At 43.6% G+C, this 15,681-nt stretch overlaps 1 protein-coding gene across 1 annotated transcript in view; it reads left to right on the top strand.

The window, feature by feature from the left end:
* The window catches only part of LOC137545244 (uncharacterized), a 69,170-nt gene extending 54,230 nt beyond the window's left edge, over nt 1-14,940 (top strand). Inside the window, exons 14-19 of the mRNA XM_068266364.1 lie at nt 637-729; nt 4,412-4,440; nt 8,487-8,575; nt 8,686-8,778; nt 11,505-11,599; nt 14,761-14,940. Of these exons, the coding sequence (XP_068122465.1) occupies nt 637-729; nt 4,412-4,440; nt 8,487-8,575; nt 8,686-8,778; nt 11,505-11,599; nt 14,761-14,940 (579 nt within the window). The remainder of the gene's footprint in view (nt 1-636; nt 730-4,411; nt 4,441-8,486; nt 8,576-8,685; nt 8,779-11,504; nt 11,600-14,760) is intronic.
* The last annotated feature ends 741 nt before the right edge of the window (nt 14,941-15,681 follow it).

The following is a 15,681-nucleotide window of genomic DNA, read 5'->3' as shown; positions in this document are numbered from 1 at the left end:
AATCTAACTAAAAAAGCCAGGTGACTATCAGCACTGGGGAAAAAAAAGTGCTATCTTTCCTAGGGCCCCATCTCATCTTAATCCTTTTCTGTGCTGTCTGTGCACAGCGGTTCTAACAGAAGTTAAAGTGGACCTGAACTCTTGCACAGGACAGAAGGAAAACATAGAGAAATGCACCCTGTATGTATTTAGAGAGTTTAGCCTGTTTAATTCCCCCTCATTTGTGTCTAATCACAAATTGTAATTTTATCTCTCCTCTGGGTCAGCTGACTGCCAATGGCAGATATGCCAGATAAGCTCAATTGACAGCACAGGATGGTAACAATATGTCTGCTTCCATAAATCAGGAAGTAGAAACTGTGCAGATTTATTTTAGGATTTGTATCACCTGTAACAAAGAAATGTTTTTTGTTTGAAGGTTATTATGCTGTTGTGTATCTTTTAGAGCAGAGAGGAAGTTCTGCGTTCAGGTCTGCTTAAAGTTGATATGCCCCCTTTATTATATTAAAAGATGCTTCAGCTCTTACCATCAAACACCCCAATAGACCACAAAGTGCAATTATGTTCTTCCATTTTGTACAATTTAAAGTATATATTGCTCAGGTTAACTATTGCATCCTTTTGGTTTTAAAACAGCAACAGCAGCAGAACTATGAAATGGAGAAAAGGGCAACAACACAGATAAACGAGTTACAAAGTGAAATCAGAAGGCTGTTACAGCAAAGAAGGGTAAAGATCAATTTTTATCAAATCAAACACTCTCCACTGCATGCAGCTCAATAGCTAACAGCTAGATTTGGTTTAAAGAAAGGAAAATGTGTTATAAATGTTCGAGTTTTTTTTCCTCTGCTTTAAAGAGGAGCTGTCAGCCATACGATCTCAGGAAAAAAAAACACACATATAAGTAGATAAATAATTGCTCTACTTACATAACATGTATTGCACTGTCCACGTTTTGATTTTAGTGATTTTTCTATACCAAAAAAAGAGAAAAACCTTCTTAGGATTCTCCATTTTAACTGTGTCTGTCTTGAAGCCAATCCTGATGTAATTTCCTCCCTTACTTTCCTCTGCCTGATTGGGTATGCATTGCCCACCCTCGTCCCAGTCTTCAGGCACTCCCACCCAGCTCTGCAGTAGAAAGTGCATTGTCTCAGCATGAGAAATATTGGCCAATCAGAGAGGAACAGATGTGTGGCATGGGAAAACAGGAGGGAAAGAGGCTTCAGCCAATCAGGCTCCATTAGTGAAGTCTGAGAGGAAAGTAAAGAAGCAAAAAAAGACAACCCAGCATGCACTGCAACTTCCTTTGTGAGGAAATGTACCAAATAAGAGTCAGGTAAACTGGGGAATGATCATTTATCAGCAAGAAAATTAATAGTGATTTTTAACTTTTGGATTGCCTGATTAGCATCCTTATTACTTGTTTACCAGATAAAAATAAAGAATTGATTTGTGATTTAATGCCCAACAGTCAGACTTTCAGTTACTTTTTTTTTACTTTAAAGGCCTACTTTACCCCTCCAGATTTTTAATGGTTAATAAAAGAGATTAGGGTAACATTGCCATTACTCACACAGTTAACGCAGAGAACATTTTGGAAAAGTCAGTATGGCTACCTTAAACCTGAATTAAGGTATATTTAATTTCAATCTCACCTAATCACTTCCCCTATCCTCAACTGATAACTTTAGGCTAAGGGTACTTATTCATTACTCAATTTTGTGGGTCAATCAACCTTTTGGGTCCAAAATTTTATCGAATTGGAGGAGAACTGATGGCACAACATGTCCACCAGATCGATTTCTGTCCGAATCCAGATCAATCAAGCATGCTGTAAAAATCTCATCCTCAACAACTTAACCGGTAGCGCGGCGGTAATGGTATTCAATTCTCTAATGACTGATGGACCCCCGACCTGCGTCCCCCCAACTGTGTGTGCGTGTGTCTCATGCTCATGGTGAGTGTTGAAGCCTCCGCTGTCCACTGGCGGGACTCCTGGCTTCCCCCTGTGTTTAGAATCACTACAATCGCCTGTACCACATGACACTGGCATATGTAGTGACATCACTTCATGTGGCTGTGCCACATGGTACAGGCACTCACACACATAAACTTGGGGGAGGGCAGCCAGGCAAGCAGCACTAGGACGATTTCCAATAGATGTCATGTTAAAATCGATTGGAAACCGGTGTGCAGAGTGTAGGCAGGCAATAGATCATTCTCACTTCTGATCAGATTCGATCAGAAAGAGAACTATCTGATGGTGAATCTGGTGGCAGATCAACAGGTGTATATTCAGCACTTCGCCACTTTGATGAATTTATTGCTCAGCCATACAACTTACCACCCAAATGATTTTTACCTCCTTTTCTTGCCACTAATGCAGCGTCTCTGATTGCTGCTGCAAACATTTTTTTTATTAATTTTTAATGTTTTTTTTTTTATAAATAATGTTTTTTTTTCCCATTTCCCTCCCCCCTAAATTGGCCCTGACTGTGATCTATCCACTACACTACCCTCTCATAGGCATCAGCCTATGAGAGGGATTACATTGTGAGCCACTTTTGGGGACAGTTGAGTGACAGGGCTGTCCCCTATACAGCACTGTTGTAGATCGCAGCACTGTACAAATGTTTATTTTTTTCTTTTCTAACAGCCTGCCAGCTACGATTGCGGTTGGCAGGCTGATAACGGATGCCCGCTACGTAACTCGGCAGGGAACGCAAGCGCATGCATGTGCATTCCCTGCTAATCCCCGCCTCCAGGACTTAAAGCCAATCAGGCAGTCCTGGCGGCGCCACCCTCCCACCGCCCATTGACGTTAGGCAGTCAAGAGGAGGTTAAACTGGCCTGCCTCACACCAACTACTTTGCCCTAATCTACTTAATAATCACTGTGGTGACTCCCTATAATTGGGTCAGCTTTCCTTTACAACCAAACAATGGTAAAAATTGCAGCTTAATTATATATGAACCAAGCATTGATTGAAACCCTTTCTACTGAATTTAAAGCTACATCAGGAAAATGGGGGCATGCTAAAATAATTATAACCCTTTATTAAAATAAACAGTATGTAGGCATTGGATATATAGGATTGGATGTATACCCGTACAGCAAGCTCTAGTGCACACGCAGAAATAAAATAATGTAAAAACAATAAAGTCCCCTCTGGTCCCCAGAATTCTGATATGACAACCTGTCAGTTATAGATTAACCATAGCAGTGTATGGCCTTTTTAAGAATCCAGAGTACCTAAGGTTAAAAATGACACGGCCTGTAATGACGGGCTACGTCTGAATGAGGACAGATGGGAGGGGGTTGCGGGGTTAAATACGTATCTGTCCTTACGTCTTTGGGGCACAGGTGACACTCCGCCCCCCTCCTCGGCTGTGTGGTAGCGGCCATATTTCCGAAGACTGACAAAGCTCTTTGGAAACTTCCGCCTGCATGGCAGCGGTCCGCCCCCAGCTTTGCTGCCACCAATCAGGTCTCAGATGGGTGTGGCCAGAGCGTCTGTGGCGAATTTGAAAAAAACTGCCACAGTCCATTCTTTGGGGGGGGGGGGGGGGGGAGCAATCTCCTGCCTGGAGGGAGGACATCAAGATAGGTGAGATAGGTGAGTTTTTAACCTTGCAACCTCCCCCTATCCTTCATCATTCAGACAGGGCCAGTCATTTTTGCTTTAGGTACTCTTTAAGCTATTGGAAGCTCAGCAGAGGAGTAAGTTGACCCTGCTATTTCCAACACTGCACTCCCAGAATGACTGCTAGTAGAAGTAGAAATTTAAAGATATCCTCACAAGAAGGAATTTTGCTCGTAGGAAACCTAAAAGGGAAAGGAGTTATGAGTAGGTGTGGCGGTTGTGGGGCGATACTGCTATAATTCTGTATGTGTACTAGAGCTAGCTGTATTGGGTTACAGTGGATATCCATCCAATCCCATATGTCCGATGCCTAAATATTGTTTTTTCTTAATAAATGGTTGTGATTGCGTTAACATGTCCCATTTATTTTTTTTATGTGGTTCTATGATAATCTGGGTGACAATAGCATAGCAATAGCTATGACCCGGCTATTTGATTAATCCTCCTATAATGTTCCCTTTCAAAGTAATACCCGGTTTGGGTGGTCATTAGATTGGGCATGTGTCTACTGAGCTGCGGACAGATTGTACATTAACATGAGTGTGCGCACGTGTGAGTGTGTGTATATGTGTGTGTGTATGCATGTGTGTGTATATGCCTGCGTGTGTGTGTGTGTGTGTATGCATGCGTGTGTGTATGCCTGCGTGTGTGTATATGCCTGCGTGTGTGTGTATGCGTGTGTGCGTGTGTGCGTGTATGCGTGTGTGTTTCAGTGTCCTAAACGTAGTACAGACCTCTGTAACCTGTATTTTTCTTTCATTTTAGACGTCTTTTGGTGGACACTCCATAGAAAGGTAATGGTACTCCTGGCAATAAATGCTGCTGTTATTTCACCCACTGCCTCTAATTTGTATCACCGCCACCAGCCACTGAACTGCAATGAGTGGAACTAGCGGAATGTAGCTTGTGTTAGAGCAGTCTCCCTTTCTTCTATATTTCATTGTTCTCAGCACAAACTAATGCTGTTCATAGCAAGCATAAATCATACATTGAGACAATAGGGCTGTTGCATTCTGGGCAGGTCATAAATACAATTGGTTGGCTGTCTGTACTCTGTACTGGGTTCATCAGAACAGGCTGACATGCCTGCAACTGCAATATCATTCTTGTAGATTTAGTGTACTTACATTTACAGAGGCACTACATAGAGTAGAATGTAATCAATTATTCAGGATGCAATTTTTCTTGCATAATCCTGCTTTCAGCATCAGAAACACTTCCTATATGTATATATTGATGTGTATTGGTATGTAACCCCCCCCCCCCCCCCTCCAGTGATGTAGGCCATGATGTCATGAAGCCTTGTCCTCACAGAGCGTTCTGGGAGACCGGGTGTCGTTTCTTCTCATCTCCGAAAACACAACAAACATACATTCTGCAGCGATGCTCCTTGTCAGCAAAGGTGTTGCCACCTATAATACATTTCAGAATGTAAATTGGGGAGGAGGGGGAATATTTTACAATGGGCAAACACTGACTAAGTAATTTTTTAAATATTGTAAAAAACTGCAATTTTGTATTCACTACATTATATTCAGTAAAGTTCCCCAATAAGTGACCAATGATTCAGTATACCTAAAATACTGATTTAAACCCCATGTTATACTGGCATCGTCTCTAATAAGTGCTGTACAAGCTTTGTACTATACTAAGTACAGTATATGTCTATACTGATAGTAAACTAGCTACAGTATGGGTTGGATTCTGTTGAAAAACCTGCTTTTATCATGTTCCTCTCTTTCTCTGTATGTCAGCATTGATTGTCATCTCTGTTTAGAACTTATCAGCATGTCTGCACCAACTTACAACAGATTAAAGGCTTGTACACACGTCCAACATGCACACGACCAACACGACAAACCACACAACATGACAAACCACATGACCTGTACGTACACGCGCCTAGACGGCTAAACAACCAACTCAATTAACATACTGCGCACGCAAGAGGACTGACGGACAACACATTCAAAACAAGTACAAGTTTTTCAAACAACTTGTACACACACCACCAACTGCATGACATCAGACCAACATAGATCTGACAGTTGGATTGATCAAACTGCCTGTTATCAGTTGCTCATCAAGTTGTTTGCACGCGTACACATTCCTGATCATCGTCCTACAGACTAAAGTCAGGTGATAATCAGGCTGCAGGTTGGTCCGTGTGTACTTAGCATAAAGAGCAAGTGATAATATTAGAATGTAAGCAATAGTAGTATTTTAAAAGATAGCTAAAATCAGTTTTGAAGTATTAACCCTTTAAAATATGCACACAGTAGTGTGAAAAAGTAGTTGAGCTCACCCTTCTACTTTTCCTTATCCATGACACTTGAGTAATTGTTTATGATCTCCAAGTCCAAACATATTTACTACATATAATAATACAAAAGACAATCTGAGTAAGGGCTGGTTCAGACGGACGTTTGCAGAGCGTTTACTGCCAGCGTTCGGGGCTTGGCGTTAAACGCTCCCATTCAAGTGAATGGGAGCGTTTGTACCAAGCTTTTACGCGCGTTTGCACAAACGCGGCGTTCGGGTCCCGATTTTCACTGGCGTTCAAGGAGCCCCTGGAAGCTACATGTTGCTTCCAGGGGCGGTTAACCGCGATGGGTAATGTCCCTCTAGGGGAAGAAAAACGCGAACGCATCCGAACGCAATGCGAACGCTGCTGAAAGCCTGAACGCATCACAAACGCAACGCCAACGAACGCGACGCCTCTAAACGTCCGTCTGAACCAGCCCTAACAGTGTACCTAAAATGGGGACTTAAAGGACACCCGAGGCGAAAATAAACTAATGAAATAAACGATTGTATCTATCTTCCTTCTCCTAAAAATGACTTTTTAAGATATTCCACAGATTTATTTTATGTTTAAATCTATTTTTTAAGTTCTAACTGTTTTATTGTTTTTGCTCAATGACACATTCATTGAAGTATGCCAGAGCTAAAATGTATGAACTATTGACCCTTTTTATCGCTTTCATGCTCTCAGAAGCCATTTTATGCTAGGAAAGTGTTTTATAGTTGGAATTTCTTAGTGAGGGTAACACTGTAGTCACTTCCTGTCTAAGTCAGGACTGAGTCAGCCACTTACATACCTGATATTTAACTCTTTCAGGCAGAGAAAGAAGAAAAGGAACACAGCATAGTTATTTGTGTGCTAGGCACTGTACATACCCATGTCTATCTCATCATGTCACATGTCACTACGGGTATCCGTTTAAAGAGTCTGAAGCCTGAATTAAAAGGCTCATTAGTCTCCAGTGCCTTCCTTCTCCTTAGGTATCTGTTTTTTTTTTTAATTTTATTTTAGGCTTCAGATTCACTTTAAATAGTACTCCAAATTTGAAGATTTCAAGTACAGACTTCTAAGCTTATTTAACTTGGCACAGAGCAACAGGGTGGACTTACACACCTAATATTTAACTCTTTCAGGCAGAGAAAGAAGAAAAGGAACACAGCCTCGTTATTTGTGTGCTAGGCACTGTACATTCCCATGTCTACCTCATCATGTCACATGTCACCTCGGGTATCCTTTAAAAAAAAAAAAGAACATACCTGTAACTTCCTCCAGCCCCCTCCAGGCTTATCACTCCCATGCCGTCCTCCTCCGCCTCCTCATTCATCCACAACTGTCCCCAGAAAATCCTCCAGTCGGCCCAGGCGCAGTCCAGCCATGCACGGTCCCCCATCTCGCTCTGGTCGCAGTACTGCTGCACAGGCGCAGAACACTCCCGGCAACAGGTAAGCGGTGGGAGTGCGCGGGCAACCGGCCCATGCAGTTGGCCCCGGCCCGTGTTCCAGGGCAAGTTTCAGGAGCACAAGGAGGCGGAGGAGTACGGCGAGGGATAGATAAGCCTGGAGGGGGCTGGAGGAAGCCCTAGGTATGTATATTTTTTTCTTCAGTCCCCATCTTAGGTTCACTTTAAGAAAATTTTCTGTGGGCCAACGAGTCAAAAGTGTGGAGGACATAAGTCCCATTACATCAGCTTACCACAACAAAAACATAATAGTCACAGTCAAACGTGATTGTTGAAATGTGGTGGTGTGGGGAAGCAGGCTTTGCTTCTTCAAGTGGACATCAAACAAGAACCAGGGCCGGTTCTGTCATAAAGCAAGGTGAAACACTTGCATCAGGCAGAAAGATTAGAGGGACAGCATTTATGTACTGTGACCGAGGTAAAGAGGTCATCACTGGGGAAAAGCAGCTTGTTGTGCTGTGTGAGGAGTCTGACAGTGAGTGAGGAGGGGAAGGCAGGAGAGCATTCTCAAAAGTTTGCCTCAGGCAGCAAAAAGTCTTGGACCAGCCCTGACAAGGACCCAAGGACCTACGCAACCATCCGTTGTTCACTCAGAGATTTTACTCAAAATCAACAGGCAGGGTACATAAGTGTGAATAGCGCTAATGCCTTTCACACCACCAACAGGTGCTTAGTCATATGGTTCTTCAAGGCCTGCTGGGTGACTTTTAAGGCTGAAATCACTCATTAGAAGCTCTTTTGAGCTCCTTTAACTTTTGATTTCTGTCTGCCCACCTGAGAGATTTTCCCTCACTTCCTGTCTTTGCTATTTTGATGACGCCCATGGCTTTTTCATGAACCCAGCTGGTTCTGTGGACAGAGAATAAAGGACAACATAAAACTGTTGTAGAGGTTCCACGTCTTGCCCACTCTACTAACTTAATCTCAGGAGCGGAATATATTTCAGATACATTATTTCAGATGGCAGACACAGACAGCAGCAAAAACAAACTATCCTCTTGCAATCTGCTTTTTAAGAAGCATGCTCACTGGTATATGAATGTTGAACTTAGACCTTATTGTCATTTCTGTTTTAGTGTAATGGCTCCACCCCCTTCTGTGAGCTCACAGGCCCCGTCACAACGAAGGCCAATAGATAGCCCGCCAACTCCTGCACAGGAAATCGGTTTGTAAATCAGCTCAGGTTGATGTCCTGCTGTGTCTGCTAATTATTATTCCTTTATACAGTGACTTGTGTGATCTGTGATAGTCACAAATTGCTTTTACTTATTCTAGTACAGCCTATGGTGATTAAAGAAGTTAATGGAAAAACAGCCAACACCGTGGTACTCGACCTGTTAAAGCACATGATGACGTCAGCTGACATGCGTAAGACTGAATTCTTTAGTGATAACAGAAATAAAGCAAGAACAGTAATTAATGGGGAAAGATAAAAGTAACTATGTAGCAACAGTGACACACGGTGGTCATCATATATATTGCATGACAGAGAAAGCTCTCGAACCTGAACGCCTAAATTTGCATCAAATAACTACTCATTTAAAGTAAAACATTTGATTTCAAATTATAAAAATGTATTTATAGCTCAATTGTACCTTCTGTTGTACGCCCCAATGCAAAGGACTGCTGACTACAAGGTTTATGATCTACTTGCCTGTTAAACTGACCTTCCTGGAACACAGTCTTATCACAGTATCATCACCCTGATTCCTTACGGACTGGATTAAATCTGTCATTCTGATATTAAAGAAGTTGAAGTCTGAAGTATATAAACTATAATTACATAGTTAGTTTGGTTGAAAAAAGACATCCGTCCATCAAGTCCAACCAGGAAAAAAAAAAATGTAAAAACACCATCCTGAACCTGCACATATCCCAGTTGATCCAGAGGAAGGCGAAATCCTTACACGGCCTGAGCCAATTAGCCTTAAAAGGGAAAAAATCCTTCCTGACTCTAGATGACAGTCAGATAAATACCTGGATCAACTCTTCTGGGAATTACCTAATAATTATAGCCGTGGATGCCCTTCAATGCAAGGAAAGCATCCAAGCCCTCTTTAAATGCAGATATAGAGTTTGCCAGAACTACTTCCTGAGGTAAGACCATTTTTAACCACTCTCACTGTGAAGGACCCCTTTCCAAATAGATGGCAAAAACGTTTTTCCTCCATACGCAAATCATGTTCCCTTGTCCGTTGTACAACCCTAGGGACAAAAAGCTCATCTGCCAAGCTTTTGTATTGCCCTCTGGTGTACTTATACATATTACTCTGGTCACCTCTCAGTCGCCTTTTTTCCAAGCTACATAAGCCCAGTTTGTCCAACCTTTCTTGGTAAGTGAGCTCTTCCATCCCTCTGATTAATTTAGTTGCCCGTCTTTGTATCCTTCCCCAAAGGTCAATGTCCTTTGTGCAGTGTGGTTCCCAAAAAAACACATAATGATCATTTAAAAGAAACCTGAAACAAGTACCTGTAGCTGACATTCTTACACATTTATAATAAAATTTACCAATGCCTGGCTGTCACGCTGATCTTTTGGCTTAAGTGCTGTCTCAAAAGCCTAGTCCCCAAATGCTGGTAAAATGACCGCGCTCACACAGCACACTTTTACTGGTATTTACCCAACCAGGGGTATAGCTATACTCTGCTTAGAAGAGATCTGTAGGCAGGGGCCCCCGCCCCCTACCTCCATCATTTGGAGCCAAGGAGCTGGGGGCCTGCTCCAGTACATAATGCAGAGAAGCAGTGGCGGCAAGACAGCTACTCTTCAGTGTACAAGGCCCATACATCCAATCACTATGCAGCTTCGATCCCTGCATATCATGCAACAGTGGTGGAAGCCGTGTAATGATTGGCTGTATGTCGCTTGTACACTGAAGAGTAAAGAGGACCTGCCCTGCTGCCAGAGGGAAATTAAAGAGAAACTGTAAGCAAGAACTGAACTTCATCCCAATTAGTAGCTTTTACATGAGAAACCTTTTCTTTTCACACATGGATCATCAGGGGGCTCTAGGTTTGGGGGGGGGGGGGGCATGTGGGCCCCAGGCTGAAACTTCTCTGGAGGGCCCTTAGTGTCCCGGTACGACCCTGACTGTATGCATAGCTCCCTTGTGCACATTACTCAAATGTTTTAACTTTTGCTGAAATTTTCCACTGCGTTTTGCCTCTGCCCCCAGTGTTTCAACATGTGGCGTCCATTCTTCACGTTGCCAGAGACAGAATTAATGGGGAGAACCTCCCGGTGAACAGGCTGCAGACAATGCCTTTACTAGTGACTAGGGCTGCTTAAATCCGGATCCGGGAGACACCCGGATAGTTGCTATCCGGATATCTCCCAGTAAACCTATGCGGGGTGGGCGGGGGGCTACAAGTTTACCTGTCTGACGTCTTCTTCGTCCGTCCCTGGCGCCTCCCTCAATGCGTTCCACGCGGTGGTCATGTGACTACAAACACTTCCTCCTTTCGGGTTGAAGGAGGAAGTGTTTGTAGTCACGTGATGTGCATGGACCGCATCGTGGGAGGCGCCGAGGGACGGACGAAGACGTCAGACAGGTAAGCTTGTAGCCCCCCCGCCCAGGTTTACTGGGAGATATCCGGATAGCAACTATCCAGGTGTCTCCCGGATTCGGATTTGAGCAGCCATACTAGTGACACAGCACACTAACGCGGTGTTAGTGTGAGCTGCTGCGCTGCAGTAACGTGAGGCATTGGCAGTGACGTGTGCAACCATAGTGACCAGGTCGTCCCTTGGTGAGCGCATGTGGTGGCACCCCTGGGAATGGTGGCTCTGTGCACGTGCACAGATGGCACATGCCTAAGGCCACCCTTTGTTCTCTGGTTGAACTCGATGGACGTATGTCTTTTTTCAACCCAAATAACTATGTAAAAAAGTGAGAGCATAGGGTGAAAGGAGCAACTAACAAAGTATGAAGCTTAGATCAGCTATTCAGCATTAAAAAAAACCTTCCCAACTATAATGGGCGCAAATTTCCAAACAGTAAACATTTTTTTAAGCAAACCAAGCTAGGTTTGCAGATACTTTAATGATCTCCAAAACAGTAGTGTTTTATGTAACTGTTTCTCTCTTTTGATAGTTATTAATGGCCAGACTGTTGCAGAAAGGGATACTTTGAATGGAATTACAAGAAAGCATGTGAGAAACTACAAAGAAGATGTCAAGAATGCGCAGGTAGATTTTGTTTGCATAGTTAGTGCAAGAGTTGTGCACAAATATCTTTAAATCATAAAAAAGCACTCACTTTGTTTAACTTCCCTGGCGGTGTAATTATTTATGGATTTTAGGGTCTAAAAGCAGTGCAATTTTTTTGTTCGCTTTTAGACCCTAAAACCGGGGGAAAATTGTGCTGCTAGAGAGCCTGAAGCAGGCCCTGCACTTACTCATCTCCCTGGGATTCAGGGCTGCAGTATCCCTCCATCTTACGGGTGGCGCTGTAACCTTGTAGTGAGATTGCCGCTTGTTGTCATGACGACAGACGGTGATCTCTCCAGAGGGATCCAGTGCCTCCGAGGACAGGAAGGAGAATGGCTGCTTGTGTTTGGTCCTGGGGAGGGGAGTAAAAACCCTCAACTTAACCTCCCTGGTGGTATCCCCGAGTCAGGCTTGGGGTGGAAAAAAGAAAGAGCAGTAACCCCAAGCCTGACTCAGGGTAGCCACTGGGAGGCTTGTGCAGAACCCCAAGCCTGACTCGGGGTAGCCACCGGGAGGCTTGTGCAGAGCTTATGCTCTGCACAAGCCTCCCGGTGGCTGCCCCGAGTCAGGCTTGGGGTTACCGCTCCTTCTTTTTTCCACCCCAAGCCTGACTCGGGGATACCACCAGGGAGTTTAAAGTGGACCCAAATTAAAAATACAAAATTTCACAAATAAAATCTATTTTCTACCTTATAATAACAAATAGCAGCCTTTTTTCAGCTGCATGATGACAAATATAAAATATTTAACATTTATTGGAGGAACCCCTCCCTTCCTCTCATATTGCCGGGACAGAATCCGGCAAACTGGTGGAGGAGATAAAAAACAAAAAGCTGCTACTGATGATGTCACAGGGGAGGTGATCTCAGCTTGTGTGAGATTTCACATAGACGACGCCCCTGTGAGAGAGGGGAGCTGATGACAAACACACCCATGATCTAAAACCTCCTACTAAGCTCAGAAGTAATGGCTACCACCTGTATAACCCTAGTTATGAAAAGAGAAGGGTGAAAAGCATGCACTGAAATGCTCATAGGCTTTAAGGAGTGTTTATTTATCTTTGTATGTGTCAGAGTGGTTCAACTAAATATTTTGAATTAAAAAATGTTTGGTTTGGGTCCGCTTTAAGTTGAGGGTTTGACCCATTACTGGGGAGCTAGCACGTGATAAACCGCATATAACAAACCATAATCACGTGTCTTCTCAAACAGGGCATTCCCACCAGACATGCAACAAAGTTCCTACCTTAGAACAGCCACAAATGACCATGTCGGTACCCTCTTCCACGGGGTCATATGATTTACATTTTGTGCATTGCGGTGCGACGGTGGAGACGCATCACAAACGCCTACGCCAGGTGTAAAACCAGCCTTAATCATAGAGTACTGTATACTATTCTTGGAAAGCATTTTGCAACAGTGTGCCCATCTCTGATCAGAAATTCGGACTAATGCATACATTGACGCAGAGCAGCATCAGACATAGTATCTCAGTGTAAATGTGTCCCCCTGCCCTCTTCTGGGTTCTCTATCCCCCGCCGCACCTCATTAGAAGAATGCTGCCTCCATGTCCTGTTCCCTCTTCTGGGTCATGCTCTGTCCACCCTGCGAGGGCGGGGTGAGCTCTCATCATTAAGACCAATGACAGCTCTCCCTGAGTAGCAGGGAGTGCTGTAATTGGCTCCAATGAAAAGCTCTGATCCTGCCCTCGAGACAATCGGACCTAATGCTGATAACGAGCAAAGTATTATCAGTACCACCTTAGAACAGCTAGAGAAGTAAAGGGGCCCATACACTTAACGATTTTCCCACCGATATACAGCAGATTCGATCACTGTGATCGAATCTGCTGTGAAATCGTTGCGCAAACGCTGACCGATCGATTTCTGTCCGAAATCAATCGTTCCCGTTGATCCGTCCGTGCGGAAGATTTCAGTCGATCGCTGGCGGGTCGGGGGTGCATCGATAGCGGCGTTCGAATGTCCGACGACCGACGCTAGCGGCAATAAATTACCTGCTCCGCCAGGGCGTGTCCCCGCTGTCACTTGTCCGCTGGGCTCCGGCAGGCTTCACTTCTTCCTGTCCCGATAGGAAGTTTAAACAGTAGAGCGCCCTCTACTGTTTAAACTTCCCCCCGCAGGAAGTAAAGTGAAGCTGGAGCCCAGAGCGGAAAAGAGACAGCGGAGACCAGGGGACCCGCGCTGGCGGGGGGTGGGGCGTTGAGGTGGCTTCAGCGGCAGCTCCACAGATTGTGAATCGGTTTCATAGTGAAATCGATTCACAATCTGTTTGCAGTAAAGGCAGCCATACGATCCCTCTCCGATCAGATTCGATCAGAGAGGGATCTAACTGTTGGTCGATCTGATGGCAAATCGACCAGTGTATGGCCACCTTAAAGAGGAGCTGTTAGGTATAAGGTCTCAGAGAACATAAACACATATATCAGTAGCTAAAGATTGGCTGTACTTACATTACATATGCATTTCAATGTCCACGTTTGGATTTCACAGAATCTTTATATAGTATTTGCAGAGAATGATGCTCCTGACAGCTCATGGCAGGTTCCATGTTTGTCTGTCTCCTATGAAGCCAAATGTGTCCTCATGTCCTGCCTGCTTCCTGATGATTAGACTCACACAAAAGATCGGTAATGTAAAACACTACTGTGCAGTGAATATTAATTAGCCATGTGGCTGGGAACAATAGCGGACTCCTGCAGTGTACTCTGCCTGGAGTTTTTTCAGTGTTGTGAGCAGCTGCTGTTGTAACACGAGCCCTGTAACTTATCACTAGCAGCCGAGGGGAGGGCCCCAGAATGCATTGCTGTATGGTATGCGGCTCTCGGCTTCTTAAGAGCTTGGGTCTAACATCCTTGCAGTTCAGCACACATCAAAACTAAGAGAGATTTTTAACTTCAGTATTGCCTTTTTGGCTTCCTTCTAAACTGTTTAACACAGGAGAATAGAGGTTTAAATTAGCTTTTGCAGCCTGACAGTTACTCTTTAAGGGATCTATGCTATAGAACATGTCACCAGCTTCTCTCTCCTGCAAGAGGCAACTGTACGCTTCTACTTAAACAAATAACTTGTATGGTTTGTTAAGACTATCTTTTAAAGAAAAAAAATGCATTGTTTTGTTTAGATTGAAGTATTTGGTCGTGAGCTGGAACTAAATGAGATAGACCATTTAGAAGAACCTAAGAGAACAACTATATCGAAGAGACTGTCCCATGCACTAAAGAGACAGACAGAAGCACGCTATACAGCTTCCTTGAAATCAAGTGGCCATAAATTTACAGATAATGTTCTATACACAATATAACTTGGTTGTTTTTTTGTATTTGTATTATATTGTAAGTGTGGTGAGTTCATATTACCACCACAAATAAACATTTTCTATTGTAAAACATTTTAATGTTCTGTACTTTTTTTTTTAAGTATTATTGATGTGTGATCTATGTAATGTGATAATAAGGGACATCAGGCTATATTCACAAAACACTAAAAAAATTTCACCTGCGAAGAGAGTGTGTGTAAGGTTTACTGGGCATTAGGGCCTATTCACACATCAGGGGGAAACACTGCGTTTAACAGAACGCAATTAAAGGCAAAAATTGAGGGTAAATGCATCCTATGTTATCAATAGGATGCGTTTACACTGTCAAACGGAATGCAAATACAAAGTCCAATTCTGCTGCATTTTTCCAAAGCCGCAATGCAAACCCCAATCAGATGCAATGAAAGCCTACGAGTAGGCAACCCGCCGCACAAAAAACGCTACCTTAGAAATCCTTTTCTGGCTTGTCCTGTGACCAGGAAGTATATAGCTTCCTGTTGGTTTGCAAAAAAAAAAACAATGGGAATACTCCTGCAGCTGAGAAAATTCTCAATGTGGACCAATGACCTCCATGTTGCTAGGTAGAATATACGTTTTTTTCTCTAAACCCACAGGAAGCCCCATGTTTTCTGTTCTCCAGGCGAGCGGGGACAGCGCTTATTCTTGTTTAGAGTGTGGGAAACGTTTCACTTGTAAACATTCTGTACTTACACACCAAAGAAGACA

The sequence above is a fragment of the Hyperolius riggenbachi genome, chromosome 2, assembly GCF_040937935.1.
Source record: "Hyperolius riggenbachi isolate aHypRig1 chromosome 2, aHypRig1.pri, whole genome shotgun sequence".
Classification (NCBI taxonomy): domain Eukaryota; kingdom Metazoa; phylum Chordata; class Amphibia; order Anura; family Hyperoliidae; genus Hyperolius; species Hyperolius riggenbachi.
The sequence above is the reverse complement of the archived record's forward strand: the minus strand, read 5'-3'. Positions and strand labels throughout refer to the sequence as shown.